Raw genomic sequence first — 21679 nt, 5'->3', positions numbered from 1 at the left:
CCTCTCCCCCTCCCCCTCCCCCTCTCTCTCCTCTCTCCCTCCCTCCCCCTCCCTCCCTCTCTCCTCTCCCCCTCCCTCCCTCCCTCCCTCTCCCCCTCCCCCTCCCTCCCTCCCTCCCTCTCCCCCTTCCTCCCTCCCTCTCCCCCTCCCTCCCTCCCTCCCTCCCTCTCCCCCTCCCTCCCTCTCCCCCTCCCTCCCTCTCCCCCTCCCTCCCTCTCCCCCTCCCTCCCTCTCCCTCTCCCCCCTCCCTCCCTCTCTCCTCTCCCCCTCCCTCCCTCTCCCCCTCCCCCTCCCTCTCCCTCCCCCTCCCCCTTCCTCCCTCTCTCCCTCCCTCCCTCTCTCCCTCCCTCCCTCCCTCTCCCTCTCTCTCACCCTCCCTCCCTCCCTCCCTCCCTCTCCCCCTCCCTCCCTCCCTCTCCCCCTCCCTCCCTCCCTCTCCACCTCCCCTCTCCCCCTCCCTCCCTCTCCCCCTCCCCTCTCCCCCTCCCTCCCTCCCTCTCCTCCTCCCTCCCTCCCTCTCCTCCTCCCTCCCTCTCCCCCTCCCTCTCTCCCTCTCCCCCTCCCTCTCTCCCTCCCTCCCTCCCCCCCTCCTTCCCTCTCCCCCTCCCTCTCTCTCCCCCTCCCTCCTTCTCCCCCTCCCTCTCCCTCTCCCCCTCCCTCTCCCCCTCCCTCTCCCCCTCCCTCTCCCTCTCGTTGAAGAAAGTTGAACCTGCTGGGCTTCTCCAGCCCGCATTGAGGGAGGGGGTGAGCGACCGGCGAACCTGGGCTGGGCCAGCCCGCTTCAGCCGTGGGGAAACCCGCTCACGGGAGGCTCCTCCTCCGGACGCGCGCAACACGCACCTCTCGTCCCGGGACATGGGGCCGCTCCTCCTGCTCTGCCTGTCGGCCCTCAGCGCAGCGAGAGGCAAAGTGGTGCGGGATTTCCAGGAATGTGGCGGCTTCTTCCAGGACGGGGAGCCCCCGCAGGGCTTCGACCCTCCGCAGGGCTTCTCCAGCAGGAGCCGGCGCCTGGTCAGGATCTGTCAGCGATACAAGAACCAGTATCACTTTGCCACGCTCTACCGGACCGAGCTGCGGATCCCGGTCTATTCCGCCTACAGGTATCCCTGCTCCCTGGGCGAGAGCAGCGCCTACAGACCCAACCCCTGGTTTCACGAGCCGCAGGTAAGGACAGCGCAGGGTTCACTCGGCCCCGTCCCAAATCCGGACCAGCATCAGTCAGGACGGAACTTTCGGGCGGAGCCGCCGCGAGTTCCGGACTCGCTCTGGGGGTGGCTGAGGGATTCATTGAGCAACTGTTCCAAAAAACCTGCAGGGAGTGTCCGCATTTACCATCCGGTCCCAAACCGGATTTCTAATCTATAATGGATAATATTTCATCCCTTAAAACGATCCCTCCCTCCCTCTCCCTCCCCCTCCCTCTCTCCTCCTTCTCCCCCTCCCTCTCTCCTCCTTCTCCCCCTCCCTCTCTCCTCCTTCTCTCCTCCTTCTCCCCCTCCCTCTCTCCTCCTTCTCCCCCTCCCTCTCTCCTTCTCCCCCTCCCTCCCTCCCTCTCTCCCTCCCTCTCTCCCTCCCCCCATCCCTCCCTATCCCTCGCTCCCCCTCCCCATCCCTATCCCTCGCTCCCTCTCCCTATCCCTCGCTCCCTCTCCCTATCCCTCGCTCCCTCTCCCTATCCCTCCCCCCTCCCTATCCCTTCCTCACTCCCTCCCCTATCCCTCCCTCTCTCCCGTAAACTGGAGGAACATCACCTAATTTTCTGTCTGGGCACCCTCCAGCCAGATGGAATTAACAATTACTTTTTCGTTTCTGCTAACCTGCTCTCCTTCTACCCCTTCCTTCTCCCTCCCCCTTCCAGTCCTCCTCCCTCCCTTCACCCAGCCATCCCTTCTCCCCTTGATCGCTGCTGTCCCTCCCTCCCTTCTTCACCTATCACCTCATACTTTGCAACCACGCCTACCTCCCGACTCTTTTGTTCAGACTCCTACCATCATTCTTCCAGACCTTAATGAAGGGCTCAAACCCGAAACGTCAGTTATGTATTTTTACCTTTGCTGTATAAAGGACCTGCTGAGTTTCTCCAGTTTGTGTTTTTACTAGCAATAGACAGTTGATGTTTAGGGCCAAAACCCTTCACATCAAGATTGGCTATTTAAATGCTTCCTATTTCCGGACCAGTTGCTTAACCGGTTTTTCATTCTCTGCTGGGACCAAGGAAAATTGCCTCAGGACCTTCGTGATGCCATCATCATCACCCTGTACAAAAACAAAGGCGAGAAATCAGACTGCTCAAACTACAGGGGAATCACACTGCTCTCCATTGCAGGCAAAATCTTCGCTAGGATTCTCCTTAATAGACTAATACCTTGTGTCACCGAAAATGTCCTCCCAGAATCACAGTGTGGCTTTCGCGCAAACAGAGGAACAATTGACATGGTCTTTGCCCTCAGACAGCTCCAAGAAAAGTGCAGAGAACAAAACAAAGGACTCTACATCACCTTTGTTGACCTCACCAAAGCCTTCGACACCGTGAGCAGGAAAGGGCTTTGGCAAATACTAGAGCACCTCGGATGCCCCCCAAAGTTCCTCAACATGGTTATCCAACTGCACGAAAACCAACAAGGTCGGGTCAGATACAGCAATGAGCTCTCTGAACCCTTCTCCATTAACAATGGCGTGAAGCAAGGCTGCATTCTCGCACCAACCCTCTTTACTATCTTCTTCAGCATGATGCTGAAACAAGCCATGAAAGACCTCAACAATGAAGACGCTGTTTACATCGGGTACTGCACGGATGGCAGTCTCTTCAATCTGAGGCGCCTGCAAGCTCACACCAAGACACAAGAGCAACTTGTCCGTGAACTACTCTTTGCAGACGATGTCGCTTTAGTTGCCCATTCAGAGCCAGCTCTCCAGCGCATGACTTCCTGTTTTGCGGAAACTGCCAAAATGTTTGGCCTGGAAGTCAGCCTAAAGAAAACTGAGGTCCTCCATCAGCCAGCTCCCCACCATGACTACCTGCCCCCCCCCCCCCCCCCCCGCATCTCTATTGGGCACACAGAACTCAAAACGGTCAACCAGTTTACCTACCTCGGTTGCACCATTTCATCTGATGCAAGGATCGACAAAGAGATAGACAACAGACTCGCCAAGGCAAATAGCACCTTTGGAAGACTACACAAAAGAGTCTGGAAAAACAATCACCTGAAAAAACACACAAAGATCAGCGTGTACAGAGCCATTGTCATACCCACGCTCCTGTTCGGCTCCGAATCACCTACGGCTCCTAGAACGCTTCCATCAGCGCTGTCTCTGCTCCATCCTCAACATTCATTGGAATGACTTCATCACCAACATCGAAGTACTCAAGCTGGCAGAGTCCGCAAGCATCGAATCCACGCTGCTGAAGACCCAACTGCGCTGGGTGGGTCACGTCTCCAGAATGGAGGACCATCGCCTTCCCAAGATCGTGTTCTATGGCGAACTCTCCACTGGCCACCTTGACAGAGGTGCACCAAAGAAGAGGTACAAGGACTGCTTAAAGAAATCTCGGTGCCTGCCACATTGACCACCGCCAGTGGGCCGATCTCGCCTCCAACCGTGCATCTTGGCGCCTCACAGTTCGGCGGGCTGCAACCTCCTTCGAAGAAGACCGCAGAGCCCACCTCACTGACAAAAGACAAAGGAGGAAAAACCCAACACCCAACCCCAACCCACCAATTTTCCCTTGCAACCGCTGCAACCGTGCCTGCCTGTCCCGCATCGGACTTGTCAGTCACCAACGAGCCTGCAGCAGACGAGGACATACCCCTCCATAAATCTTCATCCGCGAAGCCAAGCCAAAGAAGAAGAAGAAAAAAAGAACATTTCCGGACCAAAATCAGTGCGCTCACAGATCTGATCTTTCAGTCTGGGTCTGCAAAAGTTGTGAAGTAGAAATGGGGAAGTTTTAATGAAATTCACTTGGTGCTCATGCTGGTGAGACCTCTCACATGGGAGTTCTGCAAACAGCATCAGTATTCACATGAAAGCAAGAGTGGACTGGCACTGGAGGCAATACAGAGAAGGTGCACCAGGTGGGGCGAGACACAGGAGATGGCAGATGCAGAAAAATGGGGCTAAAGACGAGGCGCAGGCCAGGCAGCATTGGATGAAGGGTAAAGGAGGCCCCAAGCTTTGGGTCGAGACCCCTGAATCGGGACTGAGAAAGGGATTTGTAGATAGGGGAGGTGGATGAAAATTGAGCAAGTTGGGCCAACGCCGACTAGAGTTCAGAAGAAGGAGAGATGATCTGATGAAATGCATCGGATTCTGAGAGGGAAGGTTGTCATTCCAGGGCGTTAACATTGCTGACAAACAGCAATGATTTGCTGTGGTGTATCACAGCAGGGCAGGGCTGAGTGGCCTACTTCTGCTCCAAAGTTGCATGCTTGTGTGTGTTGAGGAAGCAAAAGGGCTGCTCTCCATCACTGGCTGAGGCACTGAATATGAGAACGAGACGTAACAACATTGTGGGCCGAAGGGCCTGCACTGCGCTGTAGGTTTCTATGTTCTACGTAAGGTCGACTTGGGGAACAGGTTGGTTGGGCCAGAGCTGGATTACGGTCGTCACCTCGACATAGGATGCGAAGGCTCATGGTTACGGCTCATGCCGTAACAATTGGCATTGTTTCCCTTGCCTAGTCCATACAGAATCATTAGTAAATCCTTAAATTCTCGATAGAACCCATCCTCCCCCAGAGACTTGCCAGCTTGTAGCGCACTCAATGCTTTCCCCAGCTCTTCCTCTGTAAGAGGAAGGTCTAGTCCCTCCTGCTCCTCCGGGCTTAAATTTGGGAGATCTGTGATCTGGCCAGAAACCCATCCATTCGATTAGAATCCCAGTCAATTCAGATTTATACAGTCCTTCATAAAATTCTCTGAAGGTCTCATTAATTTCCTTTGGTTTATATGAGATATGGCCATTCCCTATTTTGTATTGCATTCATTGTTCTAGAGCACACATGTCAAACTCTGGCCCGCGGGCCAAATTTGGCCCGCGATATAATTATATTTGGCCCGCAAGATCATATTAAATATATATTAGAGTTGGCCCGCAGGCCGCCGCGCAAGTATAGCACATGCACAGCAGGCACAGCAGTACACCGAAATAGTTAACGGGAAAGTTAATTAGATATTCACAGCGGCGCCGATACAACGGACCCGCCGCCTAGCTCCAACGGACCCGCCGCCTAGCTGCAACGGACCCGCCGCCTAGCTGCAACGGACCCGCCGCCTAGCTCCAACGGACCCGCCGCCTAGCTCCAACGGACCCGCCGCCTAGCTCCAACGGACCCGCCGCCTAGCTCCAACGGACCCGCCGCCTAGCTCCAACGGACCCGCCGCCTAGCTCCAACGGACCCGCCGCCTAGCTCCAACGGACCCGCCGCCTAGCTCCAACGGACCCGCCGCCTAGCTCCAACGGACCCGCCGCCTAGCTCCAACGGACCCGCCGCCTAGCTCCAACGGACCCGCCGCCTAGCTCCAACGGACCCGCCGCCTAGCTCCAACGGACCCGCCGCCTAGCTCCAACGGACCCGCCGCCTAGCTCCAACGGACCCGCCGCCTAGCTCCAACGGACCCGCCGCCTAGCTCCAACGGACCCGCCGCCTAGCTCCAACGGACCCGCCGCCTAGCTCCAACGGACCCGCCGCCTAGCTCCAACGGACCCGCCGCCTAGCTCCAACGGACCCGCCGCCTAGCTCCAACGGACCCGCCGCCTAGCTCCAACGGACCCGCCGCCTAGCTCCAACGGACCCGCCGCCTAGCTCCAACGGACCCGCCGCCTAGCTCCAACGGACCCGCCGCCTAGCTCCAACGGACCCGCCGCCTAGCTCCAACGGACCCGCCGCCTAGCTCCAACGGACCCGCCGCCTAGCTCCAACGGACCCGCCGCCTAGCTCCAACGGACCCGCCGCCTAGCTCCAACGGACCCGCCGCCTAGCTCCAACGGACCCGCCGCCTAGCTCCAACGGACCCGCCGCCTAGCTCCAACGGACCCGCCGCCTAGCTCCAACGGACCCGCCGCCTAGCTCCAACGGACCCGCCGCCTAGCTCCAACGGACCCGCCGCCTAGCTCCAACGGACCCGCCGCCTAGCTCCAACGGACCCGCCGCCTAGCTCCAACGGACCCGCCGCCTAGCTCCAACGGACCCGCCGCCTAGCTCCAACGGACCCGCCGCCTAGCTCCAACGGACCCGCCGCCTAGCTCCAACGGACCCGCCGCCTAGCTCCAACGGACCCGCCGCCTAGCTCCAACGGACCCGCCGCCTAGCTCCAACGGACCCGCCGCCTAGCTCCAACGGACCCGCCGCCTAGCTCCAACGGACCCGCCGCCTAGCTCCAACGGACCCGCCGCCTAGCTCCAACGGACCCGCCGCCTAGCTCCAACGGACCCGCCGCCTAGCTCCAACGGACCCGCCGCCTAGCTCCAACGGACCCGCCGCCTAGCTCCAACGGACCCGCCGCCTAGCTCCAACGGACCCGCCGCCTAGCTCCAACGGACCCGCCGCCTAGCTCCAACGGACCCGCCGCCTAGCTCCAACGGACCCGCCGCCTAGCTCCAACGGACCCGCCGCCTAGCTCCAACGGACCCGCCGCCTAGCTCCAACGGACCCGCCGCCTAGCTCCAACGGACCCGCCGCCTAGCTCCAACGGACCCGCCGCCTAGCTCCAACGGACCCGCCGCCTAGCTCCAACGGACCCGCCGCCTAGCTCCAACGGACCCGCCGCCTAGCTCCAACGGACCCGCCGCCTAGCTCCAACGGACCCGCCGCCTAGCTCCAACGGACCCGCCGCCTAGCTCCAACGGACCCGCCGCCTAGCTCCAACGGACCCGCCGCCTAGCTCCAACGGACCCGCCGCCTAGCTCCAACGGACCCGCCGCCTAGCTCCAACGGACCCGCCGCCTAGCTCCAACGGACCCGCCGCCTAGCTCCAACGGACCCGCCGCCTAGCTCCAACGGACCCGCCGCCTAGCTCCAACGGACCCGCCGCCTAGCTCCAACGGACCCGCCGCCTAGCTCCAACGGACCCGCCGCCTAGCTCCAACGGACCCGCCGCCTAGCTCCAACGGACCCGCCGCCTAGCTCCAACGGACCCGCCGCCTAGCTCCAACGGACCCGCCGCCTAGCTCCAACGGACCCGCCGCCTAGCTCCAACGGACCCGCCGCCTAGCTCCAACGGACCCGCCGCCTAGCTCCAACGGACCCGCCGCCTAGCTCCAACGGACCCGCCGCCTAGCTCCAACGGACCCGCCGCCTAGCTCCAACGGACCCGCCGCCTAGCTCCAACGGACCCGCCGCCTAGCTCCAACGGACCCGCCGCCTAGCTCCAACGGACCCGCCGCCTAGCTGCAACGTCTCCTTGAGCTTCATCTGTGGGTGGGTGCTGCTGGGCATTGGACTTTCCGCTGGGGTGGAGGTCGAGGACGAGTTCCACCGCTCTCACGGTATTCCCGGTGAGATGGCGAGACCAGCGGGGACTCCTTGGGTTGTTGACGGCGGTTGCGGCAGGCGGAGGCGGGGGCGGAGGAGGGAGAGGGGGCGGGGGGGATGCCGCTCGGGTTTGCTGGCTGGGCTGGGGAGGGCTCCCTGCAGACCTCCACTCCCTGGCATGCTTCTCGGCAACGTGCGATCCTTGGCTTAAAGGCTAGAGAGAAATATTATTTATTGAATATTTTATTTCTTATTTGTTAATGCTTCTTATGGAAAGAGTTTAACCAAAACTATTATTAAACATTTATTTTAATAAGAAAAAGTTTAACATTACATATGTTGAGAGAAAACATGCAGATGTTGTTGAAAATTTTCAATAAATATTTAGTTCGGCCCTTGACTTAGTCCAAATTTTTAATTTTGGCCCTCGGTGAATTTGAGTTTGACACCCCTGTTCTAGAGGCTTGTTCTGCCTTTAACTGCCAGGCGAGGACTTTGTGAGCTCTTTTCCCCAACTCATAATACTTTTGCCTCGACATCATAAGGGCCTTCTTCATAATATACATCTGAAGAGTATTGTATTCCAATTTCTTGTTTGTAAGAGCTCTATTGTGGTCCTCTAAGCCTGATTTCTGAAAATCCTTCTCTAATTGGGTAATGTCCTTTTCCAATTATTCCACCTCCCTCATATAATTTTTCTTGACCCATCTTCGTGTACCAATTCTCAAGTATGTCTTAAGGGGGTCCCACAAGAGGAATTTATCTGTAGTAGAGGGACTGTTGGTCTCACAAAATATGGCTATTTCGGCTCTTATGAAACTACAAAACTCTGGCTTTTTCAACAACAGTGTTAAGACACCACCTGTATGTTGTGTCTTGCTTATCTAGCATTTCTATGGTCAAAACCAGGGGGAATGGTCATAGAGAAGCCTTGCCCCATGCTTGGCTTCCATGATCCTTCCCTCTATATGGGCTGAAGCCAGAAAAAAGTCTATTCTAGAGTAGGAATCATGTTGCTTTGAGTAAAACGAGTAATCTCTTTCTCTTGGATGCTTTTTCCACCATGCATCTATCAAATTTAGCTCCCTCATTCAGTCAGTGATGGCTTTTGCCGCTCTAGTCCTAGTTATTCATTTTGTGGATTTATCCAGCAAAAGATCCAGACATAGATTAACGTCACCCCCCATTAGAATATTTTAATTTGTCTCTGCCATTTGTAGGGAAATGCCCCGTATGAATTTTTCATCATCAACATAATTTGGGGCGGAGACATTCACTGGGGTCCAGGATTCTGAATATATCTGACAGTGCACCATAACAAATCTTCCTGTTTTGTCTGTAATCACCTTCTGAACCTGCACTGGAACACTCTTCCCTACAAGAATTGCTACCCCCTTTGCCTTTGAGCCAAGCGAGGAGGATTTGACCTGACCCACCCATCCCCATTATAGCTTCTGACGCTCCCACTGAGTTAAATGTGTCTCTTGGAAGAAGGCCAGATCTCTCCCCATCTTTTTAATGTGTGCCAAGACCCTTTTTCGTTTCGTTTAAGCCATTAAACGCGACAGACCTGGAGGAAAAAAAGGATGCCACAAACCCATTTGCCCACAAGACCACAACATACATTCCCACTAACAACCATACCCCTCCAAATAATAAGAGAATACATACCCCACACACAGCTACTCTCCGCTCAAACCTCTGGCAGTCACTCTCCTCCTCGCACCACCATTACCCCTTACCATATGGTCATCATGACTCTCCACTGTCACCCTCCATCTATTCAGTCCCAGAACATCCTAGACCCTTACATATAACATTAAAAAAAAATCAGAAAACAGCCAAAAGCCCATTCTTTATATAACACAGAAACCCAAGTCCTCCCAGTCTTCCTGTTTTAACAATTTTTAAAAGCCTTATTTCCTCTTTTATTCACTTGGTCCTCCATTTACTACCAGCAGCACTTTTTCCTTTTCTGTAAAAAAAATTCCTTTCCACCCCCCCCCAACCCCCGGCAACCTGATTTTTAGGGTAGTGGGTTGACGTAGGACATAATCATGTCCCTTTTGCTTTGTCAATCGCTTGACCGGTTCAAAGTCTTTCTGCCTCTTGAGCAGAGCTGCACTAATATCTGGGTAAAAGAAAACTTTTGACCCTCTGTACTCCAAAGGAGCTCCTCTCTGAATTGCCCCTTTTGACGCCGCCCCTAATATTTTCTCACGATATGGAAAATATTTTAAATTTATAAGGATTGACCCTCTCCAACCTGGGCCAAAGTCTGCAGGGTGACTCTTAAGGAGGGCTCCGGGCCCCCCTCCTCCCTTTTCTGTTGCAGCCCAGACTTCCTGCTTCTCCTGGCCTCAAGGTCGGGTCCCTCACATACCCGACCACCGCCATTGCAGCAATTGCATTTGCCCTATTGACCCTTGTCTCAGACTCGATGGCCCTTGCGTTCGCTGTCCCAGTCGACCTGCTCCGCATCCTTGTCAGAGTTCGCTATTCGCGAGCTCATGCTGGCTCCACTTGAGCCCGCTGCTCCCCAACTCGATGCACTGCTAGCAGACCCCGACCATTGGGGTGACCGCTGCTTAGTGCGCAAACCCGCAAGCTGCGAGGGTGATGCAGCTGTCCCCCCTCGCTCCCGCTCACCCACTCCAAGGCTTTTACTGCCCTCACTGGTGCTCGGGACTGTTCCTCCTCTCTGGGCACCACCTGCCTGCGGAACTCCCATTGATAGTGCGGTCAGGGGGAGGGATTGTGTCGTCCTTGATGGCTCTCGGGTCAGCAGCACCATTACTCCCAACACGAGGCTCCTCCACTTGACTCGGATCCTTGTCGGGTCGCCCATTTCCTTGCTTTAATTTTGTTTTTTTTTGTTGATTGAAGCTCCCTCATCCTCTTCTTGTATTCAGGCAAGAGTTTTACTTTTTTTTTGTCCTGGATTTTAAATTTTTAATGCTGTTTACTTGTCTAGGTCTGGGAGTTCCTAGGATCTGCAGCTTCCTAAACTCTCACCATCACGTGACCCCCCATGAGCTGAGATTTTTGCTGGTGGAAAGCGATGCACCACCTTTTGAGGCCCGACTCCAGACACTTGTTATATTCTGCTGTCCTGATTATGGATAGATGCAAAACAAACCTTTTCACTACGCCACAATGTGCGCGATGCTGAATATGAACTTGAAATCTAATCTGGGAAATGACTTGAAGTGGAGGAAGGGGATGGAAGGTTGTAGCAATTCAGCAGATATACCGAGTTGAGGTTGCAGTTACATCAGTCACGAACTTGCTAAAGGGCAGGCTTCTTTCAAAGGCTGATTCATCCCGAGTTTTTGGTCCATCTGTGTGCACTGTGTACGACTGCAGACCCAGAGTCAGGATTAGATTGGATAAGGAAGAAGCTGGGGTGAATAAAGTCATGTCGGTGTCAATGGGTGAATCACGGGGACTCCAGAACCTGGAACTTTGAGTGCATGAGGAGGCAGCGTCCTCGAGGAGAAGTGCACAGCTAATGTTTCAGGACACATGAAGGTCAGGGGATGAGGGGATGAGAGGCAGGTAGGGGAGGAGAACACTGGAGGGGAGGGGAAGTTGAAAAATGTGAGAGGGGGAGGACAGGTGGAAACTGGAACAGGATTGGAGGGGGAAGGTTTTACCTAAAATTAGAAAATTCAATGTTCATGCCATTGGGATTTGTTCTACTCAGGGAGACTATGATGTGTTGTTCCACACATTTACCCTGGCAATGGATGTAAATGGTTGTTTGACGTGTAGACTCAGTGGGCTGCAAGGCCTATCTCCACTCCCTATGAATCTCTGACCTTAGAACATAGAACACTACAGTCCTTCAGTCCTGTAGGGCCGACCCAAAAAGAACGAAACCCTCCCTATCTCATAACCCTCCATTATCCTTTCATCCCTGTGCCTATCTAAGAGTTTCTTAAATGCCCCCTAATGATCCAGCCTCCATCACCATGCCTGGCAAGGCATTCCAGGAACCCAACAGGGCCACCTTTGTCATTCTCCAGTTAGTGGTATAACTAGGGTTGGCGTCACCTGTCACCCAGTGCGGTAACTCAAGGTGTCACCACCCCACACCATCACCAATGTCTTTTGTACTAATGTTACTTGTAAATCATAATTCCCGTATATATCACTGAATGTAATGGCAATAGTAGTGAGATAAACAACTAACAAAATTAAAATTACACCTTTAAATTACAATAACATACACACAGCAGCAATGAAAACTACAGCTCGTGTTTGTGGCGCGTGCAGACGAAACCACGTGATGCAACGCATCATTGAAATTGGGTAATAACGACTGCTCTGACCGGAACACATTAGAAGGTTCAAAACATAAATGAGCATCAGGTTTTAGCCTTTTAGGTAGATTGATGCATGTAATTTGGGGTTATGAAAACTGTTTTTGTTGTATAACTAAACGACAGGGATATTTTTATTAAAAAATGTAGTAAATTTCTGCTTAAACACTGAACCAAATTTTTTATAGACAGTAATTTTGGTGTCACCCCTCTGACCATGTCTCCGGTGTGGTCCGCAGCCCCCCCTAGTGATGCGGGTGTCTCCAATACTTTGGGATCTCCCCTGTGGCCAAAGAGGATGCAAAGATCATCGTCAATGCCCCAGCTATCTCTTTCCTTCCTTCTTACACCAGCCTGGGGGGGGTTATCTTGTCTGGACAAGGGTCTTAGCAATCGTAATGCTTTAAGAAGATCCAGCTCTTCCTCTTTCCTAATCTCAACATGGTCCAGGACGCTATTTATTCTGCCTAGTCCTGCTGACTTGCACCCAGTGCATATTCCTCCAAACCCCTCCCATCCAAGTATCCAAATATTTTCTAAATGTTAAAAATGAGCTTGCATTTACCACTTCAGCTGGAAGCTCGTTTCACACTCCCACCACTCTCTGTTTCCCTCTCATGTTCCCTTTAAACATCTCACCTTACACCTTTAATCCATGTCCTCTAGTACTTGTTTCCCCCAACTTCATATTCCATCAAATCCCCCCTCATTCCCTGATGCTCCAGGGAATAAAGTCCTGATCTGTTCAACCTCACCAAAACTAAGGAGCTGATTGTTGACTTCAGGCAAGAAAAGCCAGAGGTTTACAATCCAGTGATCATTGGGGGATTAGAGGTGGAGAGGGGGAGAACATTTAAGTTCATGGGAATCGCTATTAACTGACAAAAGGCAAAGGAGGAAAAACCCAACACCCAACCCCAACCAACCAATTTTCCCTTGCAACCGCTGCAATCGTGTCTGCCTGTCCCGCATTGGACTGGTCAGCCACAAACGAGCCTGCAGCTGACGTGGACTTTTTACCCCCTCCATAAATCTTCGTCCGCGAAGCCAAGCCAAAGAAAGAAATTAGTCATTAATATCTAATAATAATTAGGGACCGGAAGGTAAAGGTTAAAACCTTGTGTTTTTGATTTTTGTTAATTTTATGACTATCCCTTTAAGGATAAATTGTTTTTGTAATGTTACCACAGTTACTATGTTGTAATATAGTAATATAGGGTTTGTGGTCAGTAAAGATGGTAAAAGTTCTTCCCTCCATGAAATAGTGGAAATGCCGTACCGCCAGGTACATGCCCAGTAACTCATGGTCAAAGGCGCTATACTTGCACTCTGGTGGGCGAAGAAACCGGCTGAAAAATGCCAGTGGCTTCCATTGTCCATTCACTCGGAGCTTGCATTCATTCTCTGAAGAACCATGGAGGAGACGTAAGCTCTCGAAATACTTTTCTTTGAATTGGTCAATCTTATTATCGTCTCTTATCATATTAATCATCTTATTTCATTTTAATCATCTTAATTTTGGTTTATCTGTTTAAAGAAGAATGTTGTTATCATTATACGGAATGCTTTATTTACTCAAGTTATGAAAATCTTGATGTGAAATTATGTAAAATGTTTAATTATTGTCAATGAATTAAGGTACATAAAGCTGAAAATGTGAAGTTTGGTTTATTGGAGAGTTAAGATTGTAATTCGGAATATCGAAGCTTTTGTTTCTTAGAAGATGACGTTTTGTAATTGGAAAATTACTAGAACTTGGAAAGTGTCAATGGCATCGTGAAGAAAGCATATCACCACCTCTACTTCCTCTGGAGTTTGCTGAGGTTTGGTATGACACCAGAAATCTTGGCAAATTTCTACAGAGATGTGGTGGAAAGTGTGCTGCATCACGGTCTGGTATGGAAACACCAAAACACCAATACCCCTGAGCATTAAAGCCCTCAGAAAGGTAGTGGACATAGCCCAGGTCATCACAGGCAAAACCCTCCCCACTACTGAGCACATCTACAGGGAATCACTGCCATTGGAGAGCAGCATCAGTCACCAAAGTTCCTCACGGCTCAGTACACGCTCTGTTCTCACTGTTCTCAGGAAAGAGGCGTAGGTGCCACAAGACTCACACCACCAGGTTCAGGAACCAGCTGCTACCCCTCCACCATCAGACTCCTCAACAACAAACTCAATCAGAGACTCATTAAGGACTCTTATGCACTTTATTGATTTTCTTTTTATTCTCTCTGTATTGCACAGTCAGTTTAGTTACAGTTTTTGTTTACATGTTTACATTGCATACAGTTTATTTTTTGCACTACAAATTAGTCATAATTCTGGTCTGCCCACAGGAGAAAGGCATCTTAGGGTTGTATGTGATGTCATTGATGATAAATCTGAAATCTGATGACAGTTGGGTCTGGTTGTATTGAGCATTAATTTAATATTGGGTTTTTATTGCAGCTGGACAACCAAAATGCCAAGAATGAGATGCAAAGCAGTTCAATGGCACATAGTCTGAAGCAGGCAACAGATGAAGATTACCGGGACTCTGGGTATGATCGGGGTCATCTATACCCCTTCTCACTGAATGACAAGGAGAGCGCCACCGCCACCTGCACGCTGACTAACGCGGTGCCCGAGAAACACGGGGCCAACGTCAACTGGTACCAGGAGGCGGAATCAGTGGTGGAGAAGCTGGCACAGATCTGCCACAAGTCCGGCCGCACCATGTACCTGCTGACTGGATCTGCCAACCCCAGCCGGACCAAGATAAAGAACAGGGTATCAGTGCCGGGGACCGTCTGGACTGCTCTGTGCTGCACCTCCTTGCCGAGGCAAAGCGACGACCCCTGTCTCAGTGGCCAGGTGCCATCAGAAGGGCAGGATGTGCTGGTGTACAACAGAGACTTTTCCTTCGCATTCATCAAGGAAATGGTACGGGATCGACCCACAAAGCGAGTCACGGTGCGAGAGCTGCAGAAGAAACTGCGAGTCAGCACCCTGTTCCACAACTGCAGGGGGATGACGGCGAGCGACGAAGATCAAACCTTCAAGGAAGTGGAGGGCCTGATTGAAAATAAAATAATCAACCCCATTAACAGCACGGGGAGCTCCTTAGTCCGGCCGTTCGGCTATGAAGCAACCTCAGTAATCCTTCAGTCCGCCTGCTCTCTGACACCTGCGATCCATACTGCCTCATGTTACCTGCTGGAGATTGCAAAAGTCATCACTCCAATTGTACACGGTGTTGCCACCGTGGTGGGAATAGTCACTATAAATACCTGTGGTGTTCTCATCAATAACCGCTGGTCTTCACTGACGTTACACCGACAGGCTCATTAGTTCTCGCAGGTATCATCTCAGGGATCATTTTGCAATGCACAACTCTCTCACCTTGTCAGGAATTCAGACCAGACACGGGTACAAATTTTTGTCATGTAATAAATAAAAATTGCATGAAATTGCTTTTAGTCTGCCTTAAGGCAGATAAAGGTTTGCTATAAGCATTGCTCAGTGTCCCTTACAGTCAGAGAAAGAGAAGCACAGAGTGTACGTGGATTCGCCTCCATCACTCCCACTCCCACTGCACAAGAGTCTAATTTAGTTCAAACTATCAGCCACCAGAGACCAGATTCAAATGTCCGACACGATTAGGAAGTCTTCAATGTCCAGGGCCCTTCGTGAGCCCTTCTTGCCTTCAGCACCCTTTTAATACCTGGTTCTCATGAGCCAGTGGCCAGCGGCCCACAGCCTGTGGGTTCCTTCAGCCTCAGAGCCCCTCGCTGATCCACCACCATGGTCTCCGTCCTTAAGGTCATCTCCTTTCCACGGGGAATGTTCTCCACATTAGTGATGCCCTGTGGCAGTCCAATGCTCCCCTGAAGTCTCCAACCACCACCCTCCCACCCCTCGCATGCTTCCAATGCCACTGCCCAGACCCAGCGTTCGCAGGATTTTAAATAAAATGCCATCGGCCATTTAAAATCTTTACGGAGCTGTTGGCTGTAGGACCGGACAGCAGGACCCTGCGGGGAAGCATTGGCCCCTGCTCTCCACTCTCCCCGGGTCCACACCAGTGGCAGCACTTTTAAAGCGGCACCAATGTACCTTTGGTATGAGGTCAGACTCCCAGTAGAACTTTTAACTTTAAACACTGCCAGGAGGCAAATGTCTCCAGTGAGACTTTTTATTGCTGTTTGACTGGGAAATGCAGGAAATACCCAGCAGGGGAGGAACCAGCTGTTTAGAGAGCTAATGCTTCACGACTAACTTCCCCACTTTCCGTTAACCCCTCCCTTGGCCTCTCTCGTTCCCTGCCACTCTGTCTCCTTTCCTCCAGCTCCCAACTTCCTTACTTCTCCAATGAGAGAGTGATCCTCTGCCCTCTCTCCCCATCACCTCAGCTTCTTTCACTTCTACCCTCCCACCTGTATTCACCTCTTACCTGTTAGCCTGTGTCCCTCCACCTGTGACCACTGGAAGTGCTGCATTTGCCATCACACCCCCTCCATTACCACCATCTGGGTCCCAAACAGTCCCTCCAAATGAGACAACATTTCACTTGGAAATCTGCAGGGATCATCGACGGCATCTGTGGTCTCTACATCGGAGAGACTGGACGCAGACTAGGCGATCGCTTCGTTGAGCACCTCTGCTCTGTCCGCTGCAATATTGGGTACTTCCCAGTACTTTGTCTAAACCCGTGACGATATACGTACACAGGGCACTCTGTGTGAATGGCCACTGGAAGGCGAGTGTGAAAATTGACTACGCAAAAATTACGTTCTTTATGTGTAAAAACCTTACATGATGCATCCAGCAGATGGGGGCAGTTTCAGGATCTTCAATCAAGATTTATTAAACAAGGTAGCAAATTGAAACCTCTTTCTGAACTGAGCACATTATCTAGACTGACAATCCAATGTAACTGTGATGGAAGATCAGGGAGACATCAAAAGATCCCACCTTACCTCGCAGCTCTTGTGCACAAGCCTTTTCCAAAGCCGACAAGAGCATCGACAGCCCCCTCTGCAACTGGAACTCTGCACCCTCTCACTGTTCAGATAACAAGCTTTCACATAGATCAGAAAAGAGTGTAGCACTGAACAGGCCCTTCATCCCACAATGCACCTCCCCACAACAATCTAACCCTTCCCTCCCCCACATCCATAACCTTCTATTTTGCCTTATGTTCATGTGTCTATGTAAAAATCTTTTGAAATGTCCCTATTGTACCAGCCTCTGCCACCACCGCCAGCAATTGCAAGCACCCATCACTCACTGGGTAAAATAAACCTGACGATTCCCCTAAACTTTCCTCCATTCACTAATGGGATAACCGCTAGTATCTTCTTTATTTTCCATGCCCAAATGGATACATTCATACATAGAAAACAGACCAGTAGAGCACAGTATAGGCCCTTCGGCCCACAATGTTTTGCCAGCCTATATTCTTTACCACATCGGCTCCAGACAGGCTGAAGGGGTATCAGTTATTGGAGCAGGGAGGCGAGAGGGCACCTAGTTTACCAAGAGCTTCCTGATTGTGTTCAAAGTTTGGATCTGGTTCTCAGGCTGCCGATGGTTCCGAATGAAGGCTGTGCAGGTGTGGAGGCTGTGGGGAAACTGGAAGTGAGCCACGGACACTCAGTGACTCTGAAAGGATTCTCCTCCTCTGACTTCAAGGGGCGCCGGGCACTGCTAACGGTGACTCTTTGTCTGCCTTTTGGGAAACTAAAGGACATTTCGTGCAATATTACATTTTGTGTTTTATTAGATCACAATAAGTTTTAAAAAAAATTTTATTTTTCAATTTTTCCAGAAACAAACATGGTATCACTTCTGGGGAAAAAAAAACTTTTATCGTATTTACACTTTCTTTTAGTATAATTCACTTCTCAGATACAAATACTATGTCAACTTATTTACAATTTCATTTCCTCTCCCCAACACTTTGAAAATTAAACAACTAAAGCAATTAAAGTGACAAACAGAAAAATGGTAAGAAGAAAAAAAAATTCATCATCCTGCCAGTCTTTCTAATCAGCTTCCACTCCTTAAGGTGCTTCATTGCTCTTGTCTTATGTGTGTTGTTAGCTTTTTTGAACTGTGGCCTGTTGCTATCAGCTGCGCACCAAAGTGCTCTAGATAAGGTTCCCATATGTTGGCGAAAGTATTGTACTTATTTCTTAAATTGTTATTTTCTCCATTGCACACAGTTGTGCATCTCCATGGTCCATCGCGTGATGAGTAGGGGGACGTCGGATTTCCAGGTGATTGCAATGTACTTTTTGCTACTGACAGTGTAAGGTCCACAAATTTAATTTGGAATTTAGTTCACGATTTGCCCACATCCTCAAGGTTTCCCAATGAATACAGCTACGGATCCAGCGGGAAGTCTGTTCCCATAATCCTAGTAAATATATTAGATAATTCCAACCAAGAGGGTCTCACCTTCGTGCAGGTCCACGTGGAGTGTATAAAGATACTAATTTTTAACCCACACCCAAGCATATTTCTGATATCTCTAATTTTCCTTTATGTAATGTTTGTGGTGTGAGATGTAATTGGTGTAAGAAATTGTACCGACTTTAGTCTGGTGTTGATCACCGATGTTACATATTCCCTAGATAGATCTGACCAACACTCTTCATTGATCATTATTCCCAAGTCTTTGCAGGCCCGGTTTTGGGCTCTCACTTTGAAGAACAAAGTACATTCTGGATATAAATTTGGGGACACCTCCCAGTCGAAGTAGCCCTTCCACCTTGTTCCCTTTAGGTGGGGGCCTGGTCGGGCCCCATTTTTCCTTCAGGAAGGATCTTAACTGTAAAAAATAATGAAAGGTTCCATTAGGCAAATCCTATTTATCTTTCATTTGTTCAAAGGACATGAGCTGTCTGTTCTCATAGCAGTCCTCAATAGTCTGGATCCCCTTTCAGTGCCAAATATCCAGAGCTTTGTTATTTACCTAAGTTAATCGGCATTAGTTCATTGTTTATTAAGGGTGCTTTTGGCGATATTACAATCTCTTTACTGATACAATCATTAATTTCCTTCCAGATTTTTGCCAGACATTTTAGGATGGGGTTATCTGTTCTTTTATTTATTAATTTGGTCAATTAAATCTTTTGCCACCCCCTCCTCCATGCTATTTTGGTGGTTCAACTACAAATAAAGATGCAAGGAACTTTGGGCTGTTAAGTAATATTTCCTAAAATCAGGTAATTGTAGCCCTCCCCCCTCCCAATTTATAATCCCATGTCAAGTTTTCCATGGGGATCCTGGAGACTTTTGCTCTTCCACAAGAAAGTCCTGATGCTGCCACTTTAATATTTTTAAAAATTTTCATGGTAGATGAATAGGAATGAATTGAAATAAATATTGTAATCTTGGCAACACCATTTTGATACAGTTTACCCTGCCTAACAAAGTGAAGGGCAGGCTTCTCCATCTTTAAATCGTCTTTAATTTTTTTCAAGGATAGGGTTACAGTTGAGTTTGTACTGTAACAGAATATTTGGAGATGTTTTTGGGAGATAAATTTGGAAAAGTAGTGTAGGTGACCTACATGCACACACTTTAAAGCAGATCTTATTTGAAATACTGGAGATTTCATATCCACAGTACATTGCAGAATCTGTGCAGAATATCTATGGATTTCACAAGTGTGTGTTCAATGAATTGAACGTCATGAATGAATGGAGCCACAGAAAGCAGACAGGCTGTCCACTGATACCTTTTTGCAAGGCTTTTGACAAGATTGCTCAGAGATCATTGAGGGGGTTCTTGTTTACCTAAAAACAACAGATCAACAGAAGACTAACTCCTATTGTTTACTGGAGTGGGTCAGGAGTTTTTCAGGTGTGAGAGAGAAAGTCACATGCTTCCTGGCAGTTTGAGTCTCAGAGAGAGAGAGAGAGAGAGAGAGAGACAGACAGACAGACAGACAGACAGACAGAAGGGAGTCTTTGACTGTGTGTGACACAGAAAGCTGTAACAAACCAGGAGAAGCTTGTTGGAACTGAAACAGAAGCTCCAGAACGGCGGATGGCTGGAAGTGCTATCTGTCTGATGATTTGCTTGGAATAAGTGAAAGAGAAAGGAACTCTGGTAGCCTGAAAGAAAGAGGTTATCATCTGGAGAACCCTGATGGGGCAAGTTGCATCAGTGAGACATTGAGGTGAATAGTGGAAACAGTTGTGGAAATCCTGGAACAACAAATCTCTCTCTGCAAACCCTTCAAGAACCTTCTTGAGCAGTAAACATTTACCTTTTGAGCACCAAAGCCTGGTGAACTTTATACATGTTAAATTCTGTGCACAGTATAAGAATTGCCTGCAACCAGTGAACTTGGAAGAATGAGAAGTGAGATTGGACTGTGAACCAAAGAACTTTCTTAAATTTGCACACACATCACATACACGTGCGCTTAGAATTAGAAGGGGGTTAAGTTAATAGTGATAAGTTAAAGTTTGATTCTGTTTTCATGTTTAAAGATAATTAAAAACAACTTTTGTTTAAGTTGTGGCGGCGCACTCTCTCATGGCGAACCGGCCCCAAATGTAACACCACGTGGTGGGGCAGCTATGGGAAGAATACGTCGTCAGGGATTTCTTCCTGACTCAAACCTCTCTCTCAGCACACGCCTCGGGCAGCGATTATGATATCACCACACACGTTGTGACTGAGCCAGAGCTGCCCTTAAAGGGGCGCGTGCTAAAATTCAAATAAACAGTCATAAACGATCCTCAATGTGGTGGCTGTGCTTTCTTCAGCTGCGCAGAGCACCACAGTGGTGACCCCGATGAGCCCACATGTCTTTCTGGACTCAGAGACATGGATTCAGCAGAGGTAAATGCCATGGCAATCAAGCTGCCGCCCTTCTGGACCCATTGCCCGCAGATGTGGTTTGGGCAGGTGGAAGCACAGTTCCACCTTAGAAACATCTCAGTGGATGCCACGATGTTCTACCACGTCGTGAGCACACTGGATCAAGACACAGCAGCCAGGGTGGACGACCTCATCCATCATCCTCTGGCTGAGGGTAAATATACTGCCCTCAAGAACTTGCTCCTTGGTGGGGGCGTGGCAAGATGGCGTAGAGTCAAGACGTGCAATCTCGACCTCTGGCCAGACTTTTAAATACCTGTTTTTTAACCCTTTGTTTTCAAGTTTAAACTTTTAAAAATTTAGTTTAAAGTATTAAGGAATTATTATGGCCATTAATGGTAAAAAGACTAAACCTCAAGTTCAGAAGAAGTTACATTTTCGAAGTGCTGAAGATTTGGGGCCTAGACGACTTGATACAGCCCCAGGCTCAATCTCTTCATTGCCTAAATCCCAAAGATCGCCTGTGGGGGCTAAAAAAATACCTATTGCTCACCAAATGAAGGATGACGCTGCAATTACCTGTTCTCCAGAAGAAGGAGCGTGTACCCAAGAAGTGGATCCCGATTTGGAAAGCCTTTCGATTTCAATGGAGGGAGCACGCAGGAAGACGACTTCATTGTTGGAAATGTATCAGGTAGCATTTCAATCTGAAGAAATAGTTTTTCTTCGTGAACTGATGAGAAAACAACGAGATATGGGGGGAGACCAGCGGCGACTCCCTGAGGAAGTCGGGGTGCCATCACTGGGAGTCCAGACCCGCAGTAAAATTTTTAAAATGCCTTCTGTTGAGTTGCAGCAGGAGCTACAGTTACCTTGTTCTGCCACTATGTCAGAGAGAGCAGAGCTGAGCTTTACTGAATCACAGTGTATGCAATTAAATGAAGTTATTCAAGCTGTTATAAAACCTTTGATGACATCTCAAATGAAGAAATGGTTCAAATGAATGCTGGTATAAGTTCAGAATTAAATGTGGTTAAGACACATGAAGAATTT

At 50.1% G+C, this 21679-nt stretch overlaps 1 protein-coding gene across 1 annotated transcript; it reads left to right on the top strand.

Annotated features, from left to right (window-relative positions):
• Window positions 1-691: 691 nt before the first annotated feature.
• LOC138760325 (endonuclease domain-containing 1 protein-like) lies at window positions 692-20543 on the top strand. Its single transcript, XM_069930763.1, has 2 exons — window positions 692-1164; window positions 14255-20543. Exons 1-2 carry the CDS (start codon window positions 856-858, stop codon window positions 15134-15136), a joined length of 1191 nt encoding a protein of 396 aa, XP_069786864.1. The 5' UTR covers window positions 692-855; the 3' UTR covers window positions 15137-20543.
• Window positions 20544-21679: the final 1136 nt, after the last annotated feature.

The sequence above is a fragment of the Narcine bancroftii genome, chromosome 4 (genome assembly GCF_036971445.1).
Source record: "Narcine bancroftii isolate sNarBan1 chromosome 4, sNarBan1.hap1, whole genome shotgun sequence".
Taxonomy (NCBI): Eukaryota; Metazoa; Chordata; class Chondrichthyes; order Torpediniformes; family Narcinidae; genus Narcine; species Narcine bancroftii.
The sequence above is the reverse complement of the archived record's forward strand: the minus strand, read 5'-3'. Positions and strand labels throughout refer to the sequence as shown.